The following is a 13,880-nucleotide window of genomic DNA, read 5'->3' as shown; positions in this document are numbered from 1 at the left end:
TATCAATCTTTTACTTTATCAATTTTTCTCTTGGTGTCAATCTAAGGTCAAAAAGATTTTCTCCTCTATTTTATTCCAAAAGCTTTATAATTTTATATTCTACATTTAGAAATACGATCCATTTTAAATTAGATTTTGTATAAGTTGTAAATCACAGGTAAAGGTTTGTTTTTCCATATGGTTGCCCAATTTTTCCAAAGCCATTCATTAAAAATTATTATCCTCTCTCCACTGAATGTTTTGTATCCTATAACCCTGCTTTACATATTTGTTCTAGAAGCTTTGCCCCCCCCCAGATTCCTTGTGATATTCTATAAAGAGAATCATGTCAATGAGAATAAAACAGTTCAGTTTTTCCTTTGTAATCTATATGAATTACATTTCATTTTCCTACTTTTCATGCACTGACTGGACTTTCAGCATAATGTTGAAAAAAGGAGTTAATAGTAAACATCCCTGCCTTATTCATACACTTATGAGGGAAGCATTCAACATCTCATTATTAAATATGATGTTAGCATTGGATATTTCATAGTTTATTAGAAGTTCTCTTTCATTTGTAGTGTGTTGAGAGTTTTGTGTTCATGCTTTTATTCTTTCACTAGGCTAGCCATGTGAATTTGCTGAAATTCAAGTTTAAGTCAAATTCAAGTTTAAACTACCACATCAGGGTGAGGGGGAAGGAAATAAAATATATTTTGTGCCATGTTGCAATGATCAAAAAGATAGAGATGTAAGTTTATGCGTGAGTGTGTAAGAAAGCATTCACCACACACCAAAGAAGAAAGAAATCATGCATTTCATTACTGTATGCAAAATAAAACATCCCCAGTTCAGCTCAGTCTTCTGTGCACTTTCTAAATAAAGGGGGGGTTAGAGCTTAGAGCCAATTCACTAGGTTGAAAGAAGATTCTTTGAACTGTTGAAAAATTGATTTTATAAAACCTAAAAAATCACACAGAATTAATATATACCATACTTTAACATAAGTGTGGCACATGACATTTATTCCTATTTATATTTCTGTCTGCTGAGAAATGGAGTGTTTCCTGCTATAACAATGATTTCACATCATCAGCAATTCCGGCCCTCCAAATGTGAATTCCTGAGCCCTAAGAGCACTTAGGATGGAGGAGAATACCTGTGATCTGGCAGGCACCAGGCTGCAGCCACTCCCTATGGTGAGCACTGAGGAACTCAGGATGTGAAAAGCACAGAATGACCCCAGATATGAAAGGAATGATTTCAGTGAGCCCAGACTCTTGCATCTTCCCATATGAAGAAAAGTGCTGTATTCTTTAATTTGGGATATCTGGCTTTTCTTTAATTCACAAAATACTTTTGATGTTCAGACTACCTTCCCTTTGTTGCAGAATTCTATATAACCTGACTACTTCCCCCACCTCCTCAGATCAGCTCTCTGAGGGTTACTTGAGATGCTGTCTCCCAGGCGTGATGTCCTAAAAATTCCCACCAAATAAAATATAACTCTCAACTTTAGGTTTTGACTATTTTTTAAGTCGACTCTGCTTTTTTCAGTTTTTGACAAGAGGCCAGGAACTTTTCTATGTGTTTTGCATTTTTAATCTTATAAAATTCCACAGCAATCCTGCACTATAGGCCTTATTCTAATGTGGACCAGAATTCTTGAACTTTCAGAAAATAAGTTTAAGCTTAATGTAAGAAATTACTTTTTTTAAAAGGGACAGAAACTTTGTAATTTGTCCAGCAACAGAAAAGGATATGTGTTAAGCCTGAGCTCATGGAACCTGAGGACACACTATAAGGGGTTGTTGGTGAAGGGATTCCTGTATCAGGTAGAAGGTCACACAGGCAGATACCACAGACCACATATATGGCTTAAAAAGGTTGACATGCAATCAAGGCCAGGGCCGGCTTTGTCCTGAAAACTGGCCTGTGGTTCATTTTCTGAGAGCTGCTGTCTTCTCCCCTCTGGCTCCTCTACTACACCCCTTCAAACCCCTCCATCTCATCCTTCCTCCAGTGTTCCAGTTTTGTTTTGTTTTTTGTTTTTTTTTCTCCTCACCAGTAAGAGTAATTTAGAATTCAGGTTTCACCACACTTATGATCACTGAATTTGGATATGTGGCATTATCTCCCTAAATCTTAAATAGCTTTTCTGTTAAAAAAAAAAAAATGTACAAAGAGTGTGGGTCATCCCTTATCCTTGGATGCTTCAGAGGTACATTTACTCAAGAATCAAAAAAGAAAAAGGAACAAAGGCAGGAAGGAAGGAACTCAGTAGACTGACAGGCATAGAGTAACATGCCAATTGCCTTCTAACTCTTTTAAAAATAAAAGCAAAGCAAATAAAATATATTCCCCAAAGTGCATGTTTTTATCATACATCTGTGTTTGGCCTCAAAAGCGGTAGATTTCTCAAGGACACAGCTTACGCAGCTTCTTTACTTAATGTATCCTGAATGATATCCTAATGTCAGCATACAGGCCAAACACAATCTCCTTATGTTTGTACATTCAACCCATAACCCTGAGGTGAGCAGGGCAAGGATGAGTGTCCCCAGATAATAGGGAGCTGGAGAACAGAGTGGTTAGGGGGTCTCGGTCTCATAGCTAATGGGTAGCAGAATCCAGGACCTCAACTCACAGTATGGCACTTTGATCTGCTGCACTGCTAGATCACTGTTATTTTCATGGATTATTTAGGTCTATTTATGAGCTAGAATATGCTAATTAGTTTTCATATATTTTACATATTTCATGTATATCATATATATTCACATATTTAATACATTTTAAGTTGATCTTTTTTTTATTGGACAGGAAAGGCCCCTATGGATACTTTCAATTTCAGTTTAGTCTTAAGCTGGTACAAAATGATACTTTATCAGTCAAATTCTGTTTAAGATACATATAGGTGCATGATGGACTAAGGAGTGAAATCCTGGATTCCATTGCTAATTTGCAGGGACAATAGAGGTCTTGCTCAGCACGGTATTTCCAGGGCTGAGAAATTTGCCTGGCACACAGTAGGCCATTCCTAAATATTTGCTGAACGGATGAACAAATAGTTTGCAAATAATTTTTCTAGTTACATTTTTTTCGTAATCTTGACTATGTAAAGGTTTAGTTTTTCTAAAGCTTGCAATCCCTGCAATTCACCACGTGAATGCAAAATACCACGATGAGCTATGGACATTCCTATTCGAATTACACTGAAGATGCCAGGAAATTACTAACAGGAGCCTCAAAATTCATCTCATTAACTCCCATCCCCAGAAAATTCATTCCTGAGAGTTTATTTCAATGAAACGTCTCCCTGGGGACTGAAGGCCTCTCCCCCACTCTAGGAAATCAAGATGGATATGGCGGTAAGGGAGCGCAGGGCTTTTCATCTTCCCAAGTCATTAAAATGCAAATTGGTGGGGGTGGAGGAGAGAGGCCCGCGGGCAGATTTCCCCGCCCCGCCTGCGGCCACAGCACTCACATCCGTCCGCTGTCCGCACCTCCATGTGCACCAGGTCTGCCTCCTTATCCAGTCCGGCCACTGACCTGGGGAGGAAAGGAGAGTCAGAAGCTCAGTGACAAGGACAGCTGACAACAATGTGGGGAGGCATTTGGGGTTGTTACTCAGAAAGCTGCTTTCTAAAGGAGGCCTGTCTTATACTGAGGATCCACAGAATACGATGACTCCCAGGCCCTGCAGAGTGGTGGCCTCTGGCAGCTGCCACGTGTAATGGTTACAACTCAGGTGTCCTGGAGCTCTGCCAGGGAGTCACTAACTCTCAAAAACATAGAAACAAAAAGAGCACAGAATAATGTGCCCCATAGTAAAGCTGGTCTAAACTTCTGTCACTGACTCTCTGCCATGTCGCACCTGACTATTTCTATGACTTCCTTTCCACCTGAGGTGCCATAGTCCATACCACTTTCTTCTCCCTGGGGAAAGTGGTTAAACCTCCCTTCTGGCTGTTTGCTTCCAGACACTCCTGCCCTCCTGAGTTTGGACCTATCTGCCTTCCCTTACCTCTACCTTGTAAACAATAAATATTTGGTAATAAATATTCAATATCTGGTCTGACAAGGACACAATTCTGGTGGTAGGAATGGGGAACCTTAGAATTCTAAGGCCAACAGCCAGAAAAAGGAAGGCTGAGAAATCTTTACAATCTAATTCCTGTGGGCCTCCAACCTTCCACATATAGAGCCCAGTCTTGCATAAGATAGCCAGGCGAGAGTAGGACCCAGAAAGTCAGCTTAGAAAGGCAACACAGACATGAAAACATTCACATACTAAAGACATCGCATAACCCACTCTCTGCAGCAAAATTGGACACTTAGTCTTTCTACTCTTATTTTCAGTCTCATTCAAAGATTGGTTTTCTGTTTTTTTCAGTTCTAAATAGATAAGAGGCAGCAAGTTAGAAAGGAAAAGTCAAATTAAAACAATGAGAATCAACAGCTGGTACCCAGATAGCAAGACAAAGAGAAAACTTATGAAAAACAGACCAAAGAACCCAAAACCCAATCTTCCACACCATAAATCTACTATGCATCTTCTGGTCCTAAGGCCCTAACTGTTATTATATCACAGTTCACTATCTGACATCTGTGCCAAGAGGCTGCAGGCAGAGAAAATGGGAAGCAGAGGACTAATGATATCAGTTAGCTCAGTTTAAGAAAATAGGGCTGCAAATGACCTATGTTAGGAAAAATAAAATGATTTTTGTTAATGATTATTGTGTTGAATGGAGAAGGCAATGGCAACCCACTCCAGTACTCTTGCCTTGAAAATCCCATGGATGGAGGAGCCTAGTAGGCTGCAATCCATGGGGTCTCAAAGAGTCGGACATGACTGAGCGACTTCACTTTCACTTTTCACTTTCATGCATTGGAGAAGGAAATGGCAACCCACTCCAGTGTTCTTGCCTGGAGAATCCCAGGGACGGGGGAGCCTGGTGGGCTGCTGTCTATGGGGTCGCACAGAGTCAGACATGACTGAAGCGACTTAGCAGAAGCAGCAGCATTGTGTTGAATAGCTAAACTTCAGTTACTTAAAAAGTTCATTTATGTGGGCTTCCCTGGTGGTCCAGTGGTTGAGAGTCCGCCTGTCAGTGCAGGGAACATGAGTTCAATCCGGGTCTGGGAGGATCCCATACGCTGCCAGGAAACTAGGCCCGTGTACCACAACTACTGAGCCCCACGCCCTAGGGCCCGTGCTCCACAACATAACAAACCACTGCAATGAGAAGCCCAAGCACTGCAGCTAGAGAATAGCCCCCACTCACTGTACTGGAGAAAGCCTGTGCTCAGCAACAGACAAGGCTCATTTATGTGAAATAGTTCTTTCCCCAAAGAAGCTAAATGAAAGAGGTTTTTACTCTAGTGCTTTATTTTTTGCTTAATGGTCATCAATATACTATCTTTTAATTTTTCCTCATCTCATTTGACCTTAAAGCAAAACACTTAAGGTAAGGAGAACAGTTATCATTAGTTATATTTGAGTGAATGGGAAACTGTGGCACAGAGCAATGGACTTGTGTCTAAGATGACACAGGAACTAGGCCAGAACTAGACAGACTGACTGACTTAGTTCTCCATCTAGAGCAGCTCCCAGCTGTCTTGACTCCTATCCCTTCTGCCTGCAGTGCCCTTGTATCCAACACTCTCCCTGCCCCTTTTCTTCTCCAGATACCTCTTACCGTTCCTTCACTGCTTAGTTGGCCTCTTCCTTCCAGCAGCATCCTTCCCTCCAGCAGATAAAGAAGAACTTTATCTGCTTCCTTACCTTGGTGATTCTCAAACTTGGCTGCCTGAAAGAGTAACTGGGGAACCTTGGAAAATCCAGAGTCTTGAAGCCCTCCCCAAACCAACGAAATTAAAACCTTTGGGGTTGGATCAAGGCATCTGCATGTCTTAAACTCCGAGATGATTTCTATGCACAGCCAAGTCCTAGAATCACTGCTTTGCATGGTTTAATCACATCACTTATGCAATTGCCCTTGTATGTCTTCTATCAGTTCAGTTCAGTTACTCAGTCGTGTCCGACTCTTTGCGACCCCATGAATCACAACATGCCAGGCCTCCCTGTCCATCACCAACTCCCAGAGTTCACTCAAACTCATGTCCGTCGAGTTGGTGATGCCATCCAGCCATCTCATCCTCTGTCGTCCCCTTCTCCTCCTGCCACCAATCCCTCCCAGAATCAGGGTCTTTTCCAATGAGTCAACCCTTCACATGAGGTGGCCAAAGTACTGGAGTTTCAGCTTTAGCATCATTCCTTCCAAAGAACACCCAGGACTGATCTCCTTTAGGATGGACTGGTTGGATCTCCTTGCAGTCCAAGGGACTCTCAAGAGTCTTCTCCAACACCACAGTTCAAAAGCATCAATTTGTCGATGCTCAGCTTTCTTCACAGTCCAATTCTCACATCCATACATGACCACTGGAAAAATCATAGCCTTGACTAGATGGACCTTTGTTGGCAAAGTAATATCTCTGCTTTTCAATATACTATCTAAGTTCGTCATAACTTTCCTTCCAAGGAGTAAGAGTCTTTTAATTTCATGGCTGTACTCACCATCGGCAGTGATATTGGAGCCCAAAAAATAAAGCCTGACACTGTTTCCACTGTTTCCCCATCTATTTGCCATGAAGTGATGGGATTGGATGCCATAATCTAGGTTTTCTGAATGTTGAGCTTTAAGCCAGCTTTTTCACTCTCTTCTTTCACTTTCTTCAAGAGGCTTTTTAGTTCCCTTCACTTTCTGCCATAAGGGTGGTGTCATTTGCATATCTGAGGTTATTGATATTTCTCCCAGCAATCTTGATTCCAGCCTGTGCTTCATCCAGCCCAGCGTTTCTCATGATGTACTCTGCATAGAAGTTAAATAAGCAGGGTGACAATATACAGCCTTGACGTACTCCTTTTCCTATTTGGAACCAGTCTGTTGTTCCATGTCCACTTCTAACTGTTGCTTCCTGACATGCATATAGGTTTCTCAAGAGGCAGATCAGGTGGTCTGGTATTCCCATCTCTTTCAGAATTTCCCACAGTTTATTGTGATCCACACAGTCAAAGGCTTTGGCATAGTCAATAAAGCAGAAGTAGATGTTTTTCTGAAACTCTCTTGCTTTTTTGATGATCCAGGGGATGTTGGCAATTTGATCTGTGGTTCCTCTGCCTTTTCTAAATCCAGCTTGAACATCTGGAAGTTCATGGTTCAAGTATTGCTGAAGCCTGGCTAGGAGAATTTTGAGCATTACTTTACTAGCGTGTGAGATGAGTGCAATTGTGGGGTAGTTTGAGCATTCTTTGGCGCTGCCTTTCTTTGGAATTGGAATGATAACTGACGTTTTCCAGTCCTGTGGCCACTGATGAGTTTTCCAAATTGCTGGCATATTGAGTGCAGCACTTTCACAGCATCATCTTTCAGGATTTGAAATAGCTCAACTGGAATTCCATCACCTCCACTAGCTTTGTTCGTAGTGATGCTTTCTAAGGCCCACTTGACTTCACATTCCAGGATGTCTGGCTCTAGGTCAGTGATCACACCATCATGATTATCTGGGTCGTGAAGCTCTTTTTTGTACAGTTCTTCTGTGTATTCTTGCTACCTCTTCTTAATATCTTCTGCTTCTGTTAGGTCCATACCATTTCTGTCCTTTATCGAGCTCATCTTTGCATGAAATGTTCCCTTGATATCTCTAATTTTCTTGAAGAGATCTCTAGTCTTTCCCATTCTATTGTTTTCCTCTATTTCTTTGCACTGATCACTGAGGAAGGCTTTCTTATCTCTCCTTGCTATTCTTTGGAACTCTGCATTCAGAAGCTTATATCTTTCCTTTTCTCCTTTGCTTTTTGCTTCTCTTCTTTTCACAGCTATTTGTAAGGCCTCTTCAGACAGCCATTTTGCTTTTTTGCATTTCTTTTCCATGGAGATGGTCTTGATCCCTGTCTCCTATACAATGTCACAAACCTCCGTCCATAGTTCATCAGGCACTCTGTCTATCTAGTCCCTTAAATCTATTTCTCACTTCCACTGTATAATCATAAGGGATTTGATTTAGGTCATACCTGAATGGTCTAGTGGTTTTCCCCACTTTCTTCAATTTAAGTCTGAATTTGGCAATAAAGAGTTCATGATCTGAGCCACAGTCAGCTCCTGGTTTTGTTTTTGCTGACTGTACAGAGCTTCTCCATCTTTGGCTGCAAAGAATATAATCAATCTGATTTTGGTGTTGACTATCTGGTGATGTCCATGTGTAGAGTCTTCTTTTGTGTTGTTGGTAGAGAGAGTTTGTTATGACCAGTGCTTTACTTAGATACAAATTTCAAAGAAGTAGGATTCGATTTTTTTTTAATCCTTGGTAACATCCTTGGTAGACCATCAACAAATATGTTTTGAATAAATGATTACAACACTTTCACTCAAGCAAAACTTCATAAGGCCCCAAGTAAGCCCTGAGCTCACTTTTGGGTCTTAAAGAAAACTTTTCTTAGGCTCAAACAAGATCTCAGTTTCCTGTCTATGTCCCAGATCATTTTTTATCATGAAAATTACTCAACTGATGAGAAAACAGAAAAGAATCTACACAGACCTGAGTAACGTGTGAAGTGGTTTCCTCCTGGGGCTATTTAGTTTTTTTTTTGTTTTTTTTTTTTTGTTTTTTTTTTCAGTGAAAGAAAGATATCTTTATTTTTTTTATTCTTTTTTTTTTTTTTTACCTTTACAATATTTAGTTTTATAAAAATTACCAAACTCAGCATCAGCACACAGGATCATTTGAAATCCTAAAGGGGAAAGATAGGGATTCTTCTCCAAAATTGAGAGTTCTTGATCTGAGCAAGGACCAAGGACACAGAGGACAAAAGGACATAAGAAGCCACAGCCAAGCCTCCAGGGAAGAAACTGAAACTTCATGTGGCGCCTGGAACCACATGCTCACAGATGTTATGTCAGAACCACATGCTCACAGATGCTACGACGGAAGTGCAGCTGTTACTGATGGAAGTACCTGGAAAAGGACAAGTGGCTTTCAAACTTATTTTTAGCAACTGAATTCTCTGTTCATATACAGTCTCCAAGTTCTAACGTGTGCAATAGATCAAACAGGAACTTATCAGGAATCAGGAATGGCTCACCCAGACAACCATGCCCAAGAGAGCTGGGCGCAACTGTGAGCCCATGATCTCGTTCAGTCCCTTCATTAAGCAGATGAGAAAACTGAGCTTCACACAACTGTCCAAAGACACACAGTTATTAGCCAGTGTCACGTGGCTCTAAAATCCAGTTCAGAACTTCAGGACAGCCTCTTTGTAGCACATGGGCTGCCGTGAGGAAGTGACAGAGCAAAATTCTGGTGTGTTTTTCTCTCCTTGTGGATGTGAATTCTAGAGAAAAATCTTCCCCAGAAATAAGAACACTGGATATTGGTGTGTGCATCAGGGAGGTATTGGAGGGACAAAGGACAAATGCTTGACAAAATGATTTGCTAGACTGTTAAATTTCAAGATAATCTTGTCTCAACACATTTCTCCAGCTCACACCACCAACATTCTCGTCCTTGGTGTTTTGGCTCAAATTGACCCTCCACCTGGAAATTTCCTTCTGCATATTCCCCACTTATGCTGCTGCTGCTGCTAAGTCGCTTCAGTCGTGTCCGACTCTGTGCGACCCCATAGACGGCAGCCCATCAGGCTCCCCCATCCCTGGGATTCTCCAGGCAAGAACACTGGAGTGGGTTGCCATTTCCTTCTCCATCCCCACTTATGGTACAACTCAATACCACATTCCATGAAAGCCTCCTGATCTTGACTAAACATTATATTGCCATGAGAAACTTTCTAAAAATATTGAATACTAATGCACAGGTCCCAATCCCGTAAATTCTGGTTTCATTGGTCTGGAGCAATAGTCCTCTCACATTTTAGCTACATCAGAATCTTTTTATTAAAACAGATGCTAGGCTCAGCCCTCAGAGTTTTGTATTTGAGAGGTCTGGGGTAGGGCTCAATAATTTGCATTCTTAGCAAACACATAAAACATATGATGTTGATGGTCAGGGAACACACTCTGAGAACCACTACCCTGGAGTATCATCCAGGAATCAATAGCTTTTAGATGCTCGTGAGTGATAAGGATGTGCAGTCAGAGTTGAAAATCACTCATTAGAGATTGAAATGCAACCTTCACAAACCAAGCTGAAATATCCCTTCCTTTTTATATATCAGTGGGGTAGTTAAAAGCATACATTCCAGAATCAGACACTCTGAGTTAGAGTCTCAGCTCCATCACTCAGTTGCCTTGGGATCACAGGCAATTAACTCAATCTCCTTGCTGCATTTTTGTAATCTGCACACTGGGGATATCATAATAGCACCCTTTTCATTGTTTTTATGAGAACTAAATGCATGTAAACATTTCAAATAGAGGCATACATCAACAACTAACTCTATGTAATGCTTACTAATATACAGCTCACATTATGTGGAACTAATACTTTTTAAGTGTAATATTTATTGAGTATCTAATGTACCAAAAATGTTATTATCATCTTTGTTTTGGCCATGTGGCATGTGGGATCTTAGTTCCCCAACCAGGAATCGAACCCACACTCCCTGTAGTGGAAGCACAGAGTGCTAACCACTGGACCTTCAGGAAAGGCCCCTTTTATTATTAATTTAATATGTTGTCTCTCTTAATTCTTAAACAAACTTTTGAAATTGGCAGTATAATTTTTTCAGATGAGGAAATGAAAATTTTGAGATGGCAAATTGCCTAATCATTGGTACAGAGTGAGAAAGAGATGGATCTCAGATTCATACATAATTCGTTTATGCCACCATCAATTATCTGTGTACCTCAATTTTTTTTCTCCTTCTTTATTGTACTGTCCCTAAAGATACAATTTAGATCTGATTAAATTATTTTTCCACTAGCACCTACCATTGTGCCTTCTTGCTCTGTATTATTAAATATCGCCTGAGTAGAAAGATGAACACAGAAATGAAAGTAGTAATAACCCCAACAGTATGTTTAGGATAAATGTTGAAAACGGTTCCATAATATGGTGGAACAGATTTCATCTGTTTAATTAATCTCTAGGCAATTAAGTAAATAAAGTCTTCATTTTCCATTATTATGCTGTTATTTTCACCATTTATCCTCAAAGCAATATTGGATCTGTCAAACACAGTCATCTGTGATTTGCTTGGCAAATGCACGACCATCCTTTGAAAACACTAGGGCCACAAAAACCCAGGGATCTTATCTAGCTCAAATGAATACAGCTCCTCTAGTGGGCACTCTGGGAACCCTCTTTCTGCATCACAATAATCCCTGCCTCGGTCAACTGCTGGCTCCTCCCAGATCCACAGATTTCTAGGTGTAGAACCCTATGCCCATGTTGTACTACATGGCTCTGTTCCTGTCTATAGCCGATTAGACCAGGGTAGATCCTCACCGAAGCTGGTTCAGAGACACGTTTCCCAGACTTTAGGACTGCTTTGAGAAACTGTAGCATGAGACTCGGAGAAAGTTGTCTTGGACACCTTCAACTATTCAGCCAGAAAGAAGAGAGAAGCAGAGACGAGAAGAAAAAAAGAAAGAAAGAAAGAAGGCACTTTGTGAGGTTATGGGATAGGGACCTTTGTGAGGTCTAAATGCATTCCCTTTCTGGGATTCTAATAATGTCTCTCTCTCTTTCTCTTTATCTCTCTCTCTCTCTCAATAAGCACAGAGATCAAACCAATCAATCCTAAAGGAAATTAAACCTAAAATATTCACTGGAAGGACTGATGCTGTAGCTGAAGCTCCAATACTTTGGCCGCCTGATGCGAATAACTGACTCATTGGAAAAGACCCTGATGCTGGGAAAGATTGAGCCAGGAGGAGAAGGGGAAGACAGAGGATGAGATGGTTGGATGGCATCACCAACTCAATGGACATGAGTTTCAGCAAGCTCTGTGAGATGGTGAAAGACAGGGAAGCTTGGCACTTTGCAGTCCATGGGGCCACAGAGAGTCAGACATGACTAAGCAAGTGAACAACAACAAAATTAGTTACTGTTTCCCATACCCAGAATCATCATTAATATGCTCTCTAAAAGTTGCTCAGCATGTGCAGAGCCGTTTCTGGACATAAGGGTTAGCTACTGTTCCTTCAGCATTCTGGTGCTCCCAGAAAATTAAAAGGGCTACTGATTACTATATCACTATGTCTCTAACAATAGGCTATGTTCTACTGGTGGATTGTAAAATACATCTAGTGGATCAAATCCCAATTATTTTTTATAAAATATGGAATGGAAATATCAGAGAGCATCTCATGTGGTAGACTAAGTATTTTTCATAACATGTAAAGATATATAAGAAGATACAGGTTTATCCAGGGACATAAGTATAGCATTCCTTACCAGAGAAGCAGTATTGAAGGGAGGGAGGGAGGAACAGCAAGAGAGAGGGAAGGAAGGAGGAAGGAAGGTAAGGGCCAGGGAGGAAGGAAGGAAAGAGAAACTACATGGTCTAATTTAATATAATACCTTTCTAAATTCTAAATGGCTAGAATGAAATTCAGCAGTCACATGAACTATTTTCAGGACAAGGCATACACACATCAGGAGGTCACTTGCAACAGATGAGGAGTTTGAACTCAAATGAAGAATCTCAGTGAACCATAGCTAATATCATGCTCATGCTGGCAGTAGCAATTTGAAGCTAAGCTTTGGTCACTGGGGTTTGTGATTGTGCTAATATAATGACAATCCATGAGGTTTTCCCTGAATGCAACTGAACAGCTGGTCTACTAGGACTATAACCAGTAATCCCTTTGCAAGTGCTTACTGAATACTCACTATGTGTGAGCACTTAGGAAGCTGCCAACCAGTCTACCACACAGCCCATTTGTTTTCTACATACATATGGGCTATAGACTAGCATAGCTCTAGAAAACAAGATCATGTCATATGATCACAGCTTAAGGAAAGGCTGCTCATAGAAAACTATTTGATCCTATTAAACAGACCAAGCACATTGCCTCATTTGTAGAGGGACTGCAAAGAACATGCAATGCTCTTATTCCCAGCCATTAGATTTTGGAATGTTCATTCTCAGATCCCACTACCTATCTCCTGAGAGTACCTTTAATAGGTATTTATGGGGTAACACACAGAGGGAATTTCAGTCTTATTGGAAAGGTGCAGTGGATCAGGTAGGGTTTCACAGCGATGGGGAAACAAGGAGAAGGCTTGAAGAATGTGTGGGATTGGAAAGTCAGAAGGGAGAGAGGGATGATATGGCCCAAGGCGTGATGGTGCAAATAGACATGATGGGGAGGAGAATACTGAGCAGTAGTCATAAGAGACCACTTTGGAGACAGAATAAGAAAGGATCTGAAGTCAGTGAAAAGCCACCATGCCAGGAATTATGAATTGCTTCCTGCAAACTAAAATCTGTGACATTCCATAACATTGGACAAATTCCTGTCTTTCTGTAGGTACATTCACTCTATTTCTTTAGAAGTTAATTTCTATTAAAACATCTTTTATAAACTGCTACTTAGAAAAGTCTATACTTTTTAAAAATGTTTTATTGGGAGATTGGGACTGACATATACACACTACTGTGTATAATAAAATAGATAATAAGAACCAGCCATACATCACAGGGAACGCTACTCAATACTCTGTAATGACCCATATGGGAAAAGCATCTTTTAAAAAAGAGGATATATGTATATGTGTAACTGATTCACTTTGCTGTCCAGCAGGAACTAACACAATATTGCAAATCAACTGTAAGTTAAATGTTAGTCGCTCAGTCACGTCTGACTCTTTTTGCAACCCCATGGACTATAGTCTGCCAGACTCCTCTGTCCATGTGATTTTCCAGGCAAGAA

The 13,880-nt window shown here is 40.7% G+C and overlaps 1 protein-coding gene across 1 annotated transcript in view; it reads right to left on the bottom strand.

Annotated features, from left to right (window-relative positions):
• The window catches only part of SORCS3 (sortilin related VPS10 domain containing receptor 3), a 466,176-nt gene that overhangs the window by 174,545 nt on the left and 277,751 nt on the right, over window positions 1–13,880 (bottom strand). Inside the window, exon 7 of the mRNA XM_055561093.1 lies at window positions 3,470–3,534. Coding sequence (XP_055417068.1) covers window positions 3,470–3,534 — 65 coding nt within the window. The remainder of the gene's footprint in view (window positions 1–3,469; window positions 3,535–13,880) is intronic.

This window comes from Bubalus kerabau, chromosome 22 (assembly GCF_029407905.1).
Source record: "Bubalus kerabau isolate K-KA32 ecotype Philippines breed swamp buffalo chromosome 22, PCC_UOA_SB_1v2, whole genome shotgun sequence".
In the NCBI taxonomy this organism is placed as follows: domain Eukaryota; kingdom Metazoa; phylum Chordata; class Mammalia; order Artiodactyla; family Bovidae; genus Bubalus; species Bubalus kerabau.
The sequence above is the reverse complement of the archived record's forward strand: the minus strand, read 5'-3'. Positions and strand labels throughout refer to the sequence as shown.